The following is an 18,283-nucleotide window of genomic DNA, read 5'->3' as shown; positions in this document are numbered from 1 at the left end:
TTCATTGTAGGCAGCACGGCAGAAGTGGGATTTTAAGGGACTTAAGCATGGACAGGTTAGGGCTTTGCTGAGGAGCTCGGAGAAGTTGTACCAGGCATAAGGGACCACCTGAAAAAACGCCTGGAGGCACTGTGCAAGAAGCTGACAAGCAGAGGACACTGGTGGAGTAGACGGTGACAAGCTCAGCAAGAGAAGATATGTATTTGGGGGAGAGCTCTATAGAGCTTTGAAGGTGACAAGAAGAAGCGTAAATATGTCCTGATGGCAGATGGGGAGCCAGTGTAGGGATTCAAAGAGCGGAGAGACATGATCAAATTGATGGGCAAAGAGGAGGAGTTTGGGCAGCTGCATTCTGTATGGACTGACTTGTTAAAGAAGTCACACAGTGAATCAATGGCAAAGCTGGGAATAGCACAGTTTTGCTCCTGACTGAGCCTTGATTCACCTGAAAGGTTCACGAATCTCAGAAAACGTTTTGACTGGAGCTGGGAGCAAACCAAAACTGGATTTAAACCCTCCCCCCGACCCCCAAGCCTACTGCACTAGTGGCACTGATGGGCTTATGCTGCAGAGAGATTTGGTAGCCAAAGTCCCATTTATTCCACTCCGAAGAATCTGCAGAGAGTTTTTTAAGCAGTCACACAGGCAGCTCTCTCCTGGCAGGGCATCCTGCCAAGATCCATATACTTCTGCAATTCCCCTCCTCACTATCCAATGCCAAGCCTCCATCTCAGAGCACAGGCAATATCAGATGGGATCAGGACTGGAGAGCATGGTGTTTCACTTGGCCCTGGGCCTGCAGTACAAGGGCTCATTTCTAAGCTGATAGTACCTTTCATTTGATTTTGTCAAGATCTCCCTCTTCAGCCAGTGAATTTAATCCATTTTCCCTTCTGCTAGAGTTTGGATTCTAGAACACTGAACAATAACAAAAACTGGAACATGGGCACAAGGAGTGGAAACAGAACCAGGGGGAAAGAGGCTGATGGTGAGTTAACAGAAGCTCAGACAAACTGGGGGGCCAAGTTCAGAGAATTTTGGGGACTCCTTCAGAGCATGGCCTTCAATATTTTCCACAGTGCTGCAAAATTTTGCAGCAGCTTCCCTCCCAGACATACAGAAGTGGATGTGCGTGCCTGTGTTTTTGCTTCTCTAGGACGCCAATTATTATGCCATGGGGTGAGGCTTCAAAAGAAAGTTGGTTTGTTGTCTAGAGCTTTGACCCTATTTATTTGTAGGCAGACAAAAAAAATCCTCACCTATTCCAGCCCAGTTCCTGTTCCCTAAGCATTCAGAGATAGAAAAAACACAACCACAATCTGCAGCAAAGAGCTTCCCTGGGGATTAGGAAGAACCTTGATTTCTTTGACTGGTATTTGGCCATGTTGAAGCTCTGAAGATGGGTGCTTGGGTGATTCTGTTTAGATATGAAACCAACAGCTGAGATATTTCTCTGAGCTTTGGTCAAACCTCTTGTGTCTTGGGTTATTTCCTACTCTCAGTCTTGGATGGACATCTGTCAAGAGAAGACGTCCCAGGACTGGGGGAAATTTCTCAACTGGTTTTATTTCCACTTCCCCCACTGGATTAGCATGATTCAAATTATAGGCTTCCAGGGGGAAATAATCATTGCTTACAGATACAAAATCTACTTTGCACAGACGGGTGAACTAAAAATTCATGTCTTTCTGTTTTGTGAGCTCTTGATCTAGTCAAATACGATGGTTCGAATGTCGCTGGTAAGCGAGCACGACATCCAAAGCAAATTCATTATTAAAGCCAAATGAATGGTCCCGAAACGTATTTCGGCTAGCAGTAAACTGTTATTAGGAGAGTTATTCCCCTCCTGGGCTGAGCGGAAAAGAAATCCCAGCTCCAAATGGAAAAGCCATTGCGATCTTCAGCTGGGCTGCAGGGGAGGGCCTGAGCCAGCGAAGGCAGGAGACAGTCTCTCTCCCGCTCTCTCACCCACACGATCAGCTGCCCATCCTCATTAGGTGCCAAGAGCAGCAGTTTACAGCTTCCCAGAGAAGCCAAATTGGTGCTGTCATGAATTACTGTAACGGCTTGTTCCACACTCTTCAATGATGTCTTTCATTAGGGGCTGATGAGAAAGCAATATGTATTTTATTAACATATGTCCCCCATGTAAGAAGAACAGACCTAATCTTCACTCCATCAGGAAGAGAATCAAGTGAAATGTTCAGCCAAACTAAAGGATGCCCGGCAGCTGTCTGAGCCCTGGGCCTAACAGAGGCTGCACCACACCATTGATCCTGAGGTGAGGAGGAGCCTTGACCTGGGATAAAGGTATCTGGCCAGACATCGGGAGGGGAAGCCGTGGGCTCCTGCTCCTTCCCCCCTTGAATTTAAATGAATTTAGTGGTAGTGAAAGCCAGGTGTGAACGAAGCCTGAGTGAGACCTAACTCAACCAGAATGTTGGTGCCCCCTAAAATACCTCCCCCTCCCCATCACAGAAACACTTCCTTTCAGCTTGATCCTCCTACCCCTGTGCTCCAATAGGCTCTTCCTCCTCATTTCTCCCTACACTCCATTATCTTTCCCTCTCGATCCCTCAGGTGCACAGGGCCCTGCTGTTTGGGCTAGGGCCTCTCAGACCACAAGGCCAAGATCACAAGATCCTGACTTCATCTGTCCATGCTGGGAAGCGCCTGAATTCACACCACACAGCTTGAAGTTCTCGCTTTATCCCCAGCACAGGCAGAGCTTGGGCCATGAACAATGCTGCACCAACGGGCCCCACTCCTGCCAAGGAGACATGACATCTAGGAGTCAGAGGGGAATGCCATCACCACAGCCTGCTTGGTTGGCCTCCCTGCCAACGACAGAACCCATTGTGGGAGAGTTGGCAAGGAGACTTTTATTTTAAAACAAAACAAAGTGCAGAACTGTTTATTATTCGAGCCGAGCGTTCCTTAAATGGAACCTACTGGCACCCTCTCTGGCACACCATCCCCTGCCTAATGAAACCACTTACCCAAGTCAATCCTACAGCAGGGCACCCTGGCAAACGGCTGGGCGCCCAAGGCCCATCCCTAATTTCATTGCAATTGCCCTCACCTTTAGTACAAAGGGAGAATACAGAGTCCAGCACAGAATCCTTCTCGAGCCAAGCCACCTGCCCATTTGGCTCAAGATAGAGCTTTGCATGCTGGGATTGTTGTCCCCATGGGCCTAACCTGGATATGAAAGGTGGCTGACCTGAGGTCGCATTATTGAGCTCTGTGAGCCGCACTTTGGCAACCCCTGGGCTATAGAAGCTTTTTAGTGTTTTATTTGATGGGAAAAGGTCATTGTACATAATTGCAAACAGTTACAGAAAGCAATTTGTAGCAGTGACTATAACCCTGCTTCTGGGCTGTGGAAATCCAGCTGCCCAGCCTGCAAACATTTCATAGTCTAGCTCTAGAGGGGAGGTTTTTTTCCCTCTTTTTGACAAGATAATGTACTCTTCCAACAAATCACAGCCACAGAATATGGCACTCACCTCTCTCTCTTACAAAGGGAGCCCTGACCAAGGGAAACACCTCCACGCACTGAGGGGAGTACGCACCTGGCTAGTTGATACTTGCTACAGGAGAGATTGCAAACCCCAACGTGCACTCCCCCTGCTTTGGCTCTGGCTCCTCTCTCTCCTCCACATCCACACACAGTCAGCGTTCATGAATGAACTGGGGGAGCGAAAGAGAACAAAAAGAAAAGGAAAGAAAGCGAGGGGAGGAGAGGGCAAATATACATGAAAAAGGCCGAGGAGAGTGGGGGAGCGGTGGAGGTAAGCTATTGAAAATGGTAAATGAAGTAAAAAAAGGAAGCCCCAAGCAGCATCCCAACCTTCCGATAGGGACTCTCAGAATGACTCAGTAACTAGCACGTACTCCTTAAAGGCACCAAAGGGAGGGGGGATAAGAGATAGGCACAAAAGGCTCTGTTGCTTTTCTCTTTGATGCCTGACTTGCATTTCTCTTCCTGTGCTCAGCCAGTACAATACTGGCTGACTGTGTGAACAGCCAGCTGGACAGGAACAGGCAAGGTGGCATGAACTCAACATCTCACACCTGTAAGGCTGGCATAGGAATACAGTGCAGGTGCTCTTCTCTCCCCTCCTTTCCTGAATTAGCACTGAGCCAAAGCCCCAGCAGGGAAAGAACATAAGAACGGCCATAGTGGGGCAAACCAAAGGTCCATCTAGCCCAGTATCCCATCTTCCAACAGTCGCCAGTGCCAGGTGTTTCAGAGGGGATGAACAGAACAGGCAATCGAGTGATCCATCCCGTCATCCACTCCCAGCTTCAGGCACTTGGAGGTGCTATGCTGCTGGAGTTAGACAGGTAGACAAGGCCCTGCAGTTAGCAGTCACTGGAGATCATATGGCCCTTTTATAAAAGTTGGAGTATTAGTTCTACTGTCCTAGTGGAGCTAACGATGGAAAAAATTATCCATGATTATTTGTTTGTATTAGAAAGTTAACCCACTTTCTGCGTTTTCTCTCGGACCACCAAGCACTTCAGTTTTACTAGCACAAATACTCATGAAAAGTGAATTTCAAGATCAAATTTTCACTGAAAAGTAAATTCTGAATTGCTGACTGGATTGTAACACTCACAAATTACTCTCTGGGCTGTGTAGATTAGTTATGGAAATCAGGCAATCAGAGAACAGAAACCCCACGGAACTGATATATCTAACCTGCACGGCTGAAATTGCCAGTGTTCCCAACTAAGCACTTGCAAATGAGCTGCAGACCAAGGATTACTGGCTGCAAACCTTCCTGAATCACAGTCAATAACGAATAAATCTGACCGTTTAATGATTGTACATGAGCAATTTGTGAATAAAACAAGTCAAAATTAATCAAATTATTTGTTGTGAATCATTTGCTGAACTCCTCCTGGGTGCACTAAAACAGAGACTCACTAGCAGAGCTGACAGATGTCAGGCTGGTCTAATGTGGGATTTACCTTCCCCTGGCTCATCCAATAGGAACCAAGCGGAACTGGTATCAGCTTGGAGACACTGCTGGCATACAGGATTGCACTGAACCGCTAAGCTTGCAGGAATCACTCTGAGCCTCTCCCTGGCAGAGCCAGTTGGAACCATATTGCATGTTCTAGCAAACACCCTCCTGCCCGCATCGTGTGGCTGCAGTGAGCCAGCCCCAGGTGGGAGGAGTCACCTGCCCTGGCCCCACTGTGCTGGTCCCAAATGGAAGCAACCCTTTGTGGATTTAGTTAGCACAGAAATTGGCCTGCATAGCATATATATATTTGAAACTAGAAGGGAGCTCCCTCCTCTCCCAGCCCCAAAATATCCAACTAGTTTGGAGTCTTTCCAACCCTTCAGACCTAGCAGAGAAGCCCGCATGCTGGCGGCTGCCCTCACAAACACATCCCACTGACAAACATCCAGAGTGGAAAGCAGAGAAGACTAAACACTTGTCAGCAGAAGTGACTGCAGCTGCGTGCCCAATACTGAGCAGTGGAGGGAGCAGATGGCGCATGATCCTGCCTCCTCTGTTCCCAAATATCAATGGGGATGCTGCTGCTTTTCCCGGGGCCTGACACACAAATCTTACTATGCTTCAGGAGGAGCCTTGTCCATCGTGCACTACTGATCTCTGCCTACAGTTCCCCTTTCACCCAGCACAGCTGTCACTCAATTTTACTGAACATCTCAAGCCGCTCTTCCTCTCACTGACCTTAAAGACGCAGTCACCTCCTTCCTGCTTTTTCTGCCTCATGGCCTCGTGAACCAAGAACTTCAAACCACCCCCACCAGCAGTTTACACTCCTCCAATGGCCTCTGCCTCATTAAGGGCTCTGTCCTGCACACCCATACTTATGCCAATAGTCTAGTGTCGCTGGCTGAGCAAAAAGTAAACAAATTGCATCAATGGTGGAAAGTAAATTAGATCCGAGAACCTTCTCCAGGTGTTACTCATCTGAAGTGTTACTCATTTCAGAGGAGGACATTTTTGTAACCAATGCAATTTTTACTTTGCTCATGAAGTGCTGCTATAATAGGACACCATCAGATACCAGCCTGGTGGCTAGGGAAGGCAAAAAGGAAGTTGATAAAAAAAAAAAACAACTTTCCAGAGTCATAAGCCATCCCAACATGGGAGGATCATCCCAAATATGAGACGTCTTTATGAAACTCAATCTCGTGCCTGCACTTGGTACTTTGTGGCCAGGTATCTGCAGTTCCCAGTCCTCACAACAGCTGTATGGGCAAGGGAGGTACTGGCAAGCTGATGAAACTGACTCTCTCAATCTCACTTGTTGGAGCTGCTCCACTTTGTATAAATGAATATTCACTGTACATGAGAGCAGTCTAACTCTACAATCTGGTGGTTAGGGCACTCCGCTGGGGTGTGGGAGGAGACCCAGGTTAATGTCGTTGCTTGGCCCGATTCAGAGCAGGAGTTTGTATCTGGGTCTTCCACATCCCAGGTGAGCACTGGCTATTCTGGGGCTAGTCTGGGTCTCTCTCTCTCTCTCTGGTTTTGACCAGAAAGTCTACCCTGGATCTGAGATACCTAGATGAAAATTCTGTCAAAACTTAAATGTAAAAGTTTTGATGGGAAATTGTTTCATTGAAATTTTTTTGATCAGCTCTAGAAATGACCTTCTCCTCCCACAAAGCAATGAATTTATGCCCTGAGCTGCGATTACCTCATTTTAGTGCATAACTACAATTACTGGTCACAAAGGGTACGGCTGCAAGGCAGCGACACGTGTGATCGCAGTACGGCTAGACATACCTGAGCTAGCTTTGATCTAGCTAGCTCAAACAGTAGCAGTGACGCCAAAGCAGCAGCACGGGCTGTATAAACCTACCTGGGGGTGTACTCAAGTGGCTAGCTTGTGCTGCCGCAGCTTCACTGCTAATTATTATTGGAGCTAGCCAGATCAAAGTTAGCTCGGGTGTGTTTACATGTGCTGTGATCATAGCTCTGACTGCAGTGTAGACATACCCAAAGCTATGCAGCCTCTCGGTGTGGGACTCAACCATTTCCAGAAGTAATTCTACAGGCAGACGACCCACCGTGGGCCATACCCATTCCAGGTGTAACTCTAAGTCAGCTTAATTCATTCCTATGTGCAGAACAGTATTTCCTTTTACTTGTGTCACTGTAAATTTACCAGCCATTGGTAAATCCTCTGACCTCTTGTTCTAACATTATAGGATACTGTTAGACAAAAGGGACTGATCAGTTTTCCCTAAATCCTACTTAAATTTAAGAACTTCAGCTCAGTTCCTCTGACTCTGCTCCATTCCAGGATAGCTTCTGCAGGGTCTCCTGAGATGAAAATCCTGTCAGACACCAGTGTGTGGGAGAGCAGACTCTGTCCCAATATGTGCACAAGCAGTGAACCTCAGGATAATTATGTTATGGACATAGGCCTATCATCACAGCCCCATGTGGTGTCGTTTCCTTGGTGATGATCATGGCGTTGCCTAGACAGCATGTAATCCCCATGAGCTGGCAAAATGTTAGCCTGTTTTTGTAAAGCGAGTTCAGACACCTGAGTCTGTCTTAGGAGGAGTTTCAGTTTCTGTAGCCCCAAGGTAACCCTTCCCCCCCTCCCCCGTGAGACATCTCTTTACCATTTCCAGAGCAGTTTCGCCTGAAGCAGTGACCATGTCTGGAAAAGGGGCTTGGTTCATCTCCCAGCATAGGGGGCCGAACGCTAGGAGAGGCACCCACCAGCATGTTTTCCTTCTTCACAGGTTCAGAACCCTTCCTAAATCATGAGCTCTGAACCAAGCCCTAGTTTATTATTGCTTGTGAGTGCTGGGCTGGGTTATTATTGTAGGGTTGTCTGTACTGCTGGGACACACACATTAGCTGGTTAGTGCCGGGACATTTATGTTGGTTAAGGTTTGGTTGCTCATGAGCACAGGGTTGCGTACACGAGCTTGTCGCTCAGAGGTTGCTCCTGAATGGGGAAATACATACACTGGTGTGTTACTACAGGCTGGCTTGTGTGCTGAGCTGAGAACACTGGCTTTTAAAATGAAAGCAAACAGGAGCTCCAATGCCACTGCTTCAGTCAGCCAGCAGGAGGAACTAGAGAGCACAGGTAAGGGATCCCCTCCAGCCCCTGTGCTGTCTGCCCCTGCAGGGGCTTTTGGCTTTCTGCACTAACAAGACAGAGCAACATCTAGAGGCACTGATCGAGTGGGGTTGGAGGAGGGTAAAAACATGTTAGAGGCAAGAAAGAAAGACACAATTTTACCGCAAATGGACCTCAGCATAAAACACCTCCTGCTGCGCTGCAATGGCCATCAGCAGAGTTAACCTTCCACTCTAATCTCCATCATTAAATCCCTGCTAACGTCCCTGTCCTGCGTATGGCCTAGCAGCTCTGTTATATGTCACCTCCAATGTGGTGAGCCTGGCTCCCCACCGCCTTAGCCCTCATTAACGCCCTCTGACTGGCTGATGAGGTGAGCAGCAGCCGTCTCCCAAGCCCAGCTCAGTTTTGTAGACAGCAGAGGATGTTTATCAAACAGGGAGAGGATGAAAGCACCAACAAAAAGAGAGTCTCTCTCTCTCCCCCTCCAATCACTCTGATATTGCACAGGGCCGATCTCATTAAAGACACGCTGGGCTCCCTGGCAGGAATTAATCGGAGATGGCCACCTGGTTAGCTAATTTAGCGAGTGGGTTCAGGAGGGGAGCGCTCTTTGCAGTTAATGGGGAAGCAAGAAGCCTACACTGCAGATGGTTGGCTGGTGCAGGATACTGAGGGGGTCTGAGGAACACTTCACCAGGCAAATCTGAGTCTATTCCAATCAGAGGAATGGCAGGAATGTGTTAAACTGGCCCGGTTTTGGTCGGAGGCCACGTATCAGAATTTAAGGAGGAAACGTTAGCCTCAGGTCCCCCTGAGGGGCTGCGTGAAGATTAAACGTTCCTTCTGCACCGGTACCTTCTCCTGCCTCTTTCTCCCTCAGCCTCGGGTCACAGATGGGTTCCGTCTCATTGAGCGCACAGTAATTCTGCCACTGTCCCCTGTAACCACCAGCTCAGCTCAGATCCTTCCTCCAGGATGCAACCTGCACACAATATTAAAAGGCTTTTCATTTCCCTTTAATATTAGAGCAGAGCTCTGGGAGGGCATAAACCACACACAAAGAAACAAGCAACTGAAAGGATTTTTTATTTTTTAAGCCAGGGTTTGGTTTGAGTGGGCTGCTCTGAATCCCCAAGCGATGCAGGAAGCTTTCAGAGCGTGCCTGGTGCCTTTCCATGCTATAGGAACATATCTATGCTTGGAAGAAAAATAACCCTAGGCCTTACAATCTGCCCACAGTCAAACCACCTGAGGGTGCAACTCACTGGACTTCATAAGCAGGATCAACCCTGGTCAGCACTGCGAGGGGATACCTCCCAGAGCAAGAAATAAAAAAAGAAGGGCTTTGCAGAGTCTTTGGTGCAGAACGAACTTCCCTCCAAAGCACTAAGGAAGCCAGTGCTGCTGCACGGTGCAATTGGGTGGCGTGCTGCTGGAGGTGTGGTGGTTCAGGTGAGAGATAAAACTAAGGCTTTTCAAGAGGCTTGAACTGCTACTGCCGGTGCTGTCCCTGGGGGTGGCTCCAAGCTATCAGGCTATTTTTTAAGTTTAGGTTAATTTGTATCCAAATGGAACTGGTTTGTCTGTCATTATAATCAGCAGCAGCAGTGCCCTGAATGATCAAATCCCATCTGAAAATGCACAGGCCTCCCCTGTTGGGAGTCCCCGTGCAGGAAACGCCAGCATCTCTGAAGTACTCGATTTTCTTAGATCCCTCACCCTGGAATGCGCAGCCCCATCTAACCCTACTGTCTGTTCAAAGCTGCTGAACAGGAAGAGACAGAAGGTTAGGAGCCACTTTGCCAGTCGAACAATAAGCAACGCTTCTACTCCCACCCAACACAGTTTTCAACAGCTGCAGTAGGCAATTTCAATTCAAGAGTTCCCTGGGGTCCTGCAGAGCATGCAGCTGTTTAGGGATCTTTGCATTATAGATACACACCAAGAGTCCTTAAACCAAACTGAGGAGACTGAAATGAGACCCAGCAAAGATCATTACATTTACTCCTCCTGCACCTCCTGTAATTCCAGCTCAGCAAGAGTTAGTCATCACCTGGCTGCCCCTCACCAGTCAGCACCCAAGAATCCCCTCTCTTGACTCAGACATGTTCAGGGGGTGTCATGGTGCTGAGGAATGAATTCTGACAGGCCAGTGAACCTGAGCAGCTCCAAGGATGCTGAGGAATTGATGAATTCCAGCTGGCTGGTAAATTAGGATCTCTCTAACACTGGGAATGGCTGACTGATGAGTACCTTTTTCTTAGACCTGAAGAAGAGCTCTGTGAAGCTCAAAAGCATGTCTCTTTCACCAACAGAAGTGGGTCCAATATTACCTCACCCACCTTGTCTCTCATGTCCTGGGACCGACACTGCACAGGACTGATCAGAAGGCATATTTTCTCTGAGCAGAATGTTCCATCACAATGGGGGAGGAGGGAAATCCTTATTCTCAGACTTCCCACAATCAAACTTTCATTCCACCATAGGTAGCACCTTGAAGCTAGGTAGTATCCAGTGAGAAGAGTTCACAGACAAACACACTCTTATTATTTATCCAGACAAATTTTCTTCCCTTAAGGGCTCTTCACATGAAAGCACTTTTTTTTCCAGCTAAGCTTTTCAGCACCTTTTTTGCTTTTCACAGTTGTATTCACCAGCATCCTCATGTTCTCCACTAGGTGAGGAACCCAGGAGATTAAACAACAAGGCAAAAGGTTGTTCATGTACCCTGCCATGCCCCCTTGGGGAAAATAGCATAAAAAGTAAGGAGTCAAAGATGGCACTCCCTACCTACAGGCCCAAGTGACAGGGAGGAGCGTGGTGTTGCAGTGACATAAGAACTGGAAGATGGGCAGGACTTCAGAGGACAGATCGGAAGCTCTGTTTTGGCCACATTTAGTGTTAGCTGATGACGAGAATCCGGGGAAAATGTCAGACAGGCTGACATGCACGGACTGGATGCAGAGAGACAAGTTGGGAGTGCAGAGAGAGAGCTGAGAGTCACCAGCAGGAAGATGAGAGTTGAGAGCATGGGAGTGGATGAGATCACCCAGAAAGAGGGTGGACAGCGAGGGGAGGAACAGAAAGGTGAACCCCACTATGGAAAGTAGAGGAGGAACACACCCACTGAGCGAGAACACTGATCAGCACTGTAGGAGGAGAACCAGACCAGCGCAGTATTGTGGAAACTTATTGCCTTCCACTCTCTGTCTGCATGTGTCCAAGCACTGTCTTGAGTGGGGAATGAACTGGCTATCTTTTCCACTTTTCCCCCCATACCTTATTCAGTGCCAACTCCCCCCCCTACACACACACACACACACACACACACCTCTCTCCCCCTGTGGGAGATTTATCATGTCATAGGAGCATGGCCGGGCATGAGATTAATATACCTTACTATGGCCCCTCTTGACATCATACTCTATTGATGCAGCATTCAACCAGTAATAAATTTATGCAAACATGTTTAGATTGCAAATGCAGGAAAATCTTGATTATAAGAATGTAATGATGCCAATAAAGAGAAACAGATAATGCCAACAGCGATATATTGTGAAATGCAGACAAAGACAATAGGACTAATTCTCCTTTCCACAAAGGCCTTTCTACCACTCCGGTAGCGTAAATGTCATTTTCCTCCTCTTCAAGGCCCATTTACAAAGGAGTAAAGGGGCCTCAGTGTAAATGAGAATCAGATCTGAGACTACATGTCCTCACCTTATAGATGGAGAGGAACTTGGCTGAGGATGAAAAAGAATGAAAATCCTAAATTATTTCAGAGAGTTGCAAAGGCGGAAATGGCAATTCCGGTTACAGCAAATCTCATTTTACAGTGAAGTTGTTCGGTGATAAAGTGACTTCATTATAAGAAGCTCCCCTGTGTCCTGTATTGTGGTGATTATTTGTTAAGCACTGACAATGTGCTCTGCGCTGTACGAGAAACAAATATAAGAAGTCCCTCCCCTGGAGAGCTCACAATCAAATAGAGACATAAAGATGAGACGCACTATGTGACCCAAAGGAGGGAGGCACTTGGATTCTTCTTTAATTATTTTGTTTTGTATATACAGTAAATAATCTTTTGCTCCCAAACATCACACAAACACATTAACTACCAGACCCCAAGAAGCACCAATCTTAAAAACCTGGGATTTGCAAAACACTGGAGAAATCTGGGCATTTTGCCCCAAATAAGGGGGAAAAGCCTGGGTGGAACTGTCCTGTGATACTTGGTTAGGTTACCACACTCTTAAAAGTGTCAAACTGTGATCCTCTCTAGCCAGTGCCCTCTCCTATTTTCCCCTGATCCTCTCTGGCCCTCCACAATTCCCCTTCAGCCTGTACAGGAACCGAAACCCCCGCTCCTGCAGAGTTTATATAATTCCAATGACTTCATGATTGTGATGGTATGAAAGACCTTCCGTAACACAAACAATGACTTTTCCCTGCAGTTCCAGGCCACAGAGCTTGTCACTTTATTCCCTTTATTTTAATAAGTGAAGAGGCTGAAATTCCACTTGCCTGAGTCTCCAATCTATACAATCTTCACTCCTTTACTAATGACTCGGGAGGGCGGGGGGGGGAGAGAAGGGCATTCATATTAAAACCCCATTCAGAAGATGGAGCATGAAAAGTCCAAGGAACGGGGCCTTTTAGCTCCTCAATCCTCCCCTACAATAGACTTGAACGTAAACACTGACCTGCACAATTGGCTTTCCTCTTCTATTCCTTGGGGGGAAAGAGTGGCCAGACCCTCAGTTTCTGGCTACTCTATTAAGAACAGCTCCCAATGTTCAGATAGTATCTGAGGTAAGCTCCTCCCAGCTCTCACTGAAAGCTGGTCTTCCCAAGTATGGGCACAGTGCTGGAGAAGAGCGATTAGGGATCTTACCTGCCGGACATCCAGCCGGTACTTGAGAATGGGATCCACTGCGTCGGGTTCCTTCTGTGTCCACTGCAAGACATAAGAGTAGTTCTTGGATTGCTTCTGGCTGAGGGTGGGGTTGGGAGTGTCGTAGTAAAACTCTGGGTTGTAAGCTTTTGCTGGGAAAGAAAAAGAAAAAAGAGAAAGGGGATGGGTGGGAACTTAAGTTACAAAGTGAGATGGCGAGGGTGGTGAGACTTCGCTGCCCACCTCATCAACCCAACTGCAGCTGAGGAGATCCTCTGTGCCCAGGGGCATAGGCTGGCATCATGCTAATCATCTCATTTACATTTTAAAAGCCATTCAAACCATACGTTTCTATGCTCCCATTTCCACTGGCTAAGCTACTGGGGGGAAGGTAACAACCTAGTGACCCCCAGCACACCATGACAGTGCACCAGTGAAGGCGGCAATGGGTTTAGTTCTGTGGTTGAACTAACTCTGATCTCCCTTCTGTTTGCAGTTCAGATTGAGGCAACTTTAAAGTGGTATTTTTGTTACTCCTGTTTCATCGGCTGCTTCATAAAGCTTCCTGCTAATAATCCCTGGGAAAAGATCCTTTGGCCAATAGTCCATATTTGTATTTTAAGGGGGAAAAGAGCTGGTTTCTGAGCCAATGTCTCCTACTAGAAATGAAGAGCTGCACCAGAAGAGAGAGACAGAGGAAAATATGCTCTAGAAAGAAGCTAGATGGGTGGTAACAGAAGGATTTTCCATGGGGCAGCAGCAGCAGCCCTTTATCTGCCTCTGCCTCCACAGATAAGATCAAAGTGAGCTGGCTTTGTGGTAGGAACTGGGTTGGGTAAAATAAGACCCAACCCAAAGCCTTCCTCAAGAGTGCCCCTGAACCTCTTTGAAAATACATCCCCTTTCCTCTGTGCTCCTGGGCTTCCGGTGACAATAGGGTGACCAGACATCCCGATTTTATCGGGACTGTCCCGATATTTGCTTATTTGTCCCGCGTCCCGACCTACCTTTGGTCGGGATGCGAATTGTCCCGATATTTTGCCTCTGCTCACAGGTTGAGCAGAGCCCGGAGCGGGCTCGCGCCCCCCCCGCCCTGACTCCGCCCCCTCCCTCCCCCATTGGATCCCTCCCCAAATCCCCGCCTTGGCCCTGCGCCTCCAGCCCTGCCCCCTCACTGCCCCATTGGATCCCTCCCCAAATCCCCGCCCTGGCCCCGCGCCTCCAGCCCCGCCCCCTCACTGCCCCATTGGATCCCTCCCCAAATCCCCGCCCTGGCCCCGCCTCTTCCCCAAGCATGCCGCATTCCTCCTGTTCCCCCCTCCCTCCCAGGCTTGTGCTGATCAGCTGTATGGCGGCGCAAGTACTGGAGGGAGGGGGGAGGTGGAGACGGAGCGGAGGCACGCTGGTGTGGGGAGGGCAGGGCGTGGAGCTCCGGCGGCCTTTTTTTCCCGCCTTTTTTTTTTTTTCCGCCGCCCCCCCCCCCATCCCAATATTTCACCTGTGTGATCTGATCACCCTAGGTGACAAGCACCAAAATACCACACTGAAAGCTGCTTTCAGCTGCTCTCCAGCCTTGAGGAGTTTGAATAGGATTCAGGGAAGTGTCCAAACTTTCAAGGGCTTAATTGAATGGAATCCTGTGCCTTCTGAGGTTCAGCCATCACTTGTGAGAGCTGCCCATCCTTGGACGCCAATCAAGGCACCAGGGCCAGAATCTGATTTTGGACACAGATTCCAAGGCCAGAAAGGACCATTGTAATTATCTAGTCTGACCTCCTGTATAACACAGGCCATAGAACTTCCCCAAAATAATTCCTAGAGCAGATCTGTTAGAAAAACATCCAATCTCAATTTATAAAAAATGTCAGTGATGGAGAATCCACCAGAACCCTTGGTCAATTGTTCCAGTGGTTAAAATTTTACACCTTATTTCCAGTCTGAATTTGTCTAGCTTCAGCTTCCAGCCACCATGAGATCATTTTACACTTTTCTCTGTTAGACCGAAGAGCCCATTGTTAAACATCTGTTCCGCAGGTAGGTATTCATAAACTGGAATCAAGTCATCGCTTAACCTTCTCTTTCCTAAGCTAAATAGATTAAGCTCCTTGAGTCTATCACTATGAGGCACGTTTTTGAATCCTTTAATCATTCTCATGGCTCTTCTCTGAAGCCGCTCCAATTTATCAACTTCCTTCTTGAATTGTGGGCACCAGAACTGAACACAGTATTCCAGCAGTGGTTGCACCTGTGCCAAATAGAGAGTTAAAATAACCGCTCTTCTCCTATTCGAGATCCCCCTGTTTGTGTATCCCAGGATTGCATTTGTTCTTTTGGCCACGGCGTTGCACCAGAAACTCGTGTTCAGCTGATTATCCACCACAACCCCCAAATCAATTTAGGGTCATTGCTTCCCAGGATAGATTCCCCCATCCTCTAAGGACGCCCTACATTCTTTGTTCCTAGGTGTAGGCATTTACAGTTAGCCACATTAAAACACACATTGTTCGCTTGCGCCCAGGTTACCATGCTATCCAGATCACTCTGAATCAGTGACCTGTCCTCTTCCTTATTTACCAGTCCCTCAATTTGTGTGTCATCTGCAAACTTTTTCAATGATGATTTTACATTTTCTTCCAGGTCATTGATAAAAATGTTAATAGAGTCGCTGCTCCCGGCTTAATGGAGCAGCTCCAGATTTCCACTGTTGTGATTGAGCTCAAAATCTGGCCCCAAGAGTGAAAAGGGGCAAGGCAAGAGATGGGCTTGAATCACAACTCTCCCTGGACTTTGGGGGAGTCCAGATGCAGATGTGAATTTCCCAGACTGGGGCCATCTCTAAATAGCACAGATTGCTGGAGTGCAGAGCATAAATATCATCACCCCCGACCACTCCCATTGGCAGAACACACTCCTGTCACTTTCCACTCGAAGCATAGGCTCTGTCATTCTATGGAGGTGTAATCAGGCTTAGAAGGATTCAGGGTTTGTTTTCTGTGAACTCTGATGGATAATATGAATATTTATGTCCAAGTCTTTTTTTCTTATTATTTTTATCGACTTAAATTTTTGCACAAGCAAGAAGTTCAGAACCACCTCAGAGATTAATTACTGCTTATTCAACTTGTATTGACTGTGGAAGTCAAGTTTCATAATGGATTCCAAAATGATGATAATTACCATCTTGCATAACATTAATTCCTTATTAATTGACTCTGAGATAGAAGTGGCAGCGAAGAGAGGGGGGAAAGAAGCCCTTTAATAACGACTGCGGCATATCAGATACTTTTAAAACTTCACTTCTGGAAAGTTGAACTGTTGCTGGACCTTTTTCCAACTGTTTTGGGGTGAAAGGAGAACCAGACGGTTACACATTCAGATCATATTTTTGGACCTTATATGTAGGTGAAGCTGGAGAGTGGATTAGCACTGACCAGACCATAGGAGTGTGATGGCAGTGCTGCTAGCAAGGTGTGTGTGGAATGGGTGCGGGACAGCCTAAAAGTCACATTGTGCCTGTAAAACTTTGTAACAAATTAATTTCTTATCTGTGGAAGAAGCTAACACCCCCATGCACCCATCCATTTTAGGTACTTACATGGCCCCCATATCTGAGCACCTCACAATCTTTAAATGAATCACAACACCTCGTAAAGTAGAACAGTACTATTATCCTCATTTTACAGATGGGGCTAATGAAGCACACAGGGGCTAAGTGATTTGCCCAAGGTCACACTAGAAGTCTGTGGCAGAGCAGAGAATAGACTCCAAGTGGCCCAAGTCCCAGACTCATGCCCTAATCGCTGGGCTATCCTTCCTCTCAGATATATGTGCTAAGAAAGAATTCAAAAGTTTCATGCAGCTGTATGAGTGCCAAGGTTTTCCCTTGACCTGTAGATGTTTGGTCATAAGAATGGGCAGAGAAGTGTGGAATCCGAAAGCTAGCACTGGAAAGCTATGCCCTGGCTCTTGAGAAAGGCTGGAGCAGAAGGAACACGCTGGCTGCTAAGGGGATCCTGTCTCATGGGACTGAGCACCACAAACTGAATGGCATTAATCCATGAATTACCAGCTTCCTGGAGCTGGTAATTCATGTGCTGGAAGCATTTCCAAGTCCACTAGGAATGAATAAGCTCGCTAGAGTCAGAGTTCGGTTTGACAGAGCACCATGGATTTCATTTCGCAGTGATGGCATAAGTGCTGGCTGCAGGTTAGTGAGGAAAGGGGCGTAAGTTACGGAAAGAAACCTAATGCCACACAAATGTACATAGGTCTGAAGGGATGGGGAGGGGTCACTGTAGTTGGTCAAAATAGGATGTTCCGGGAGTGTATCAAGGGAAAAGACTAAGGCAAGCATGGTACCAGTGCCTGAGAAATGACTAAGTGGAAGGTGTGAAATAAAATAGATCCCACCAACCTTCTAATCGCCACCCCCCCCCCCCCCCCCCCCCCCACCCACACACAGAGTAAGGGCTTGTCTGTACAAATACTTAATCTGCCACAAGATGGGGTGTAAATCTACCTCTGTAGAAACTGGGGCCCAAGTCAAACCTCAGGTCAAGGGAAAAACCTCTTTAACGATCAGCAGAAGTGGCTGGGTCAGACATGTGATTTGAGCTCAAGCGCCGCTGCCCCTTTTTGCTGCCCATGGAGTTGGAAAGGATTTCACTCACTGTACATGCTGGATTTGCACAAATCCCAGCAGCAAATCCACTGTGTAACAGCATGAGACCCTGACTAGTTTTTATCTAAGCAGATGTCGCTGCACAAAGATTGGGGGAAACCAGAGGGATACGCACTAAAGGATGGGTTTTGTTTTAAAAGAAGGGACTGGAGGTCTTCCAGGGCTGGTGATGGGATGCTGAGTCTTACACACCTGCTTGGTCAACATTTAAATCCGATTCAGGTTGTCTGTAGCTGAGAGTGGATACCAACAGACAGCTGTACAGTGGCCTATGTAAAATGAGTTTGGTGTGTGTCACTCCTGTTCCTTTAGAACAAGTGTTCACACCACAAAAATGCACCAAGCCAATTGGCACTAACTAGCCCCCTTCTAGGCAGTGGCAGCAGAGGCACCAAGGATTGCATGAGCCGTGGAGGCCGAGCTCCCTACTCAGCCCTAGAGGGAGACCTCCCGGAACACAACGGAAGCACCCTGGTGGGGAGAGTGCCTGGCAACAGCTTGCCTGTACCCACTCTACGGAGAGAGGGCGTCTGTCTCCAGGGCTTGCCAGCCACCAAACTCACTGTAAGCAAGTCAATTAAAAACATAATAAAGAGGAGGCAATT

At 47.6% G+C, this 18,283-nt stretch overlaps 1 protein-coding gene across 1 annotated transcript in view; it reads right to left on the bottom strand.

Moving 5' to 3' along the window:
• The window catches only part of MDGA1 (MAM domain containing glycosylphosphatidylinositol anchor 1), a 195,964-nt gene that overhangs the window by 47,941 nt on the left and 129,740 nt on the right, over window positions 1-18,283 (bottom strand). Inside the window, exon 10 of the mRNA XM_026649667.1 lies at window positions 12,998-13,149. Coding sequence (XP_026505452.1) covers window positions 12,998-13,149 — 152 coding nt within the window. The remainder of the gene's footprint in view (window positions 1-12,997; window positions 13,150-18,283) is intronic.

Source organism: Terrapene carolina, unplaced genomic scaffold (assembly GCF_002925995.2).
Source record: "Terrapene carolina triunguis isolate 2854851 unplaced genomic scaffold, T_m_triunguis-2.0 Scaffold85, whole genome shotgun sequence".
NCBI classification, from domain to species: Eukaryota; Metazoa; Chordata; order Testudines; family Emydidae; genus Terrapene; species Terrapene triunguis.
Note: the sequence above shows the minus strand (reverse complement) of the source record. Positions and strands in the feature narration are given on the sequence as shown.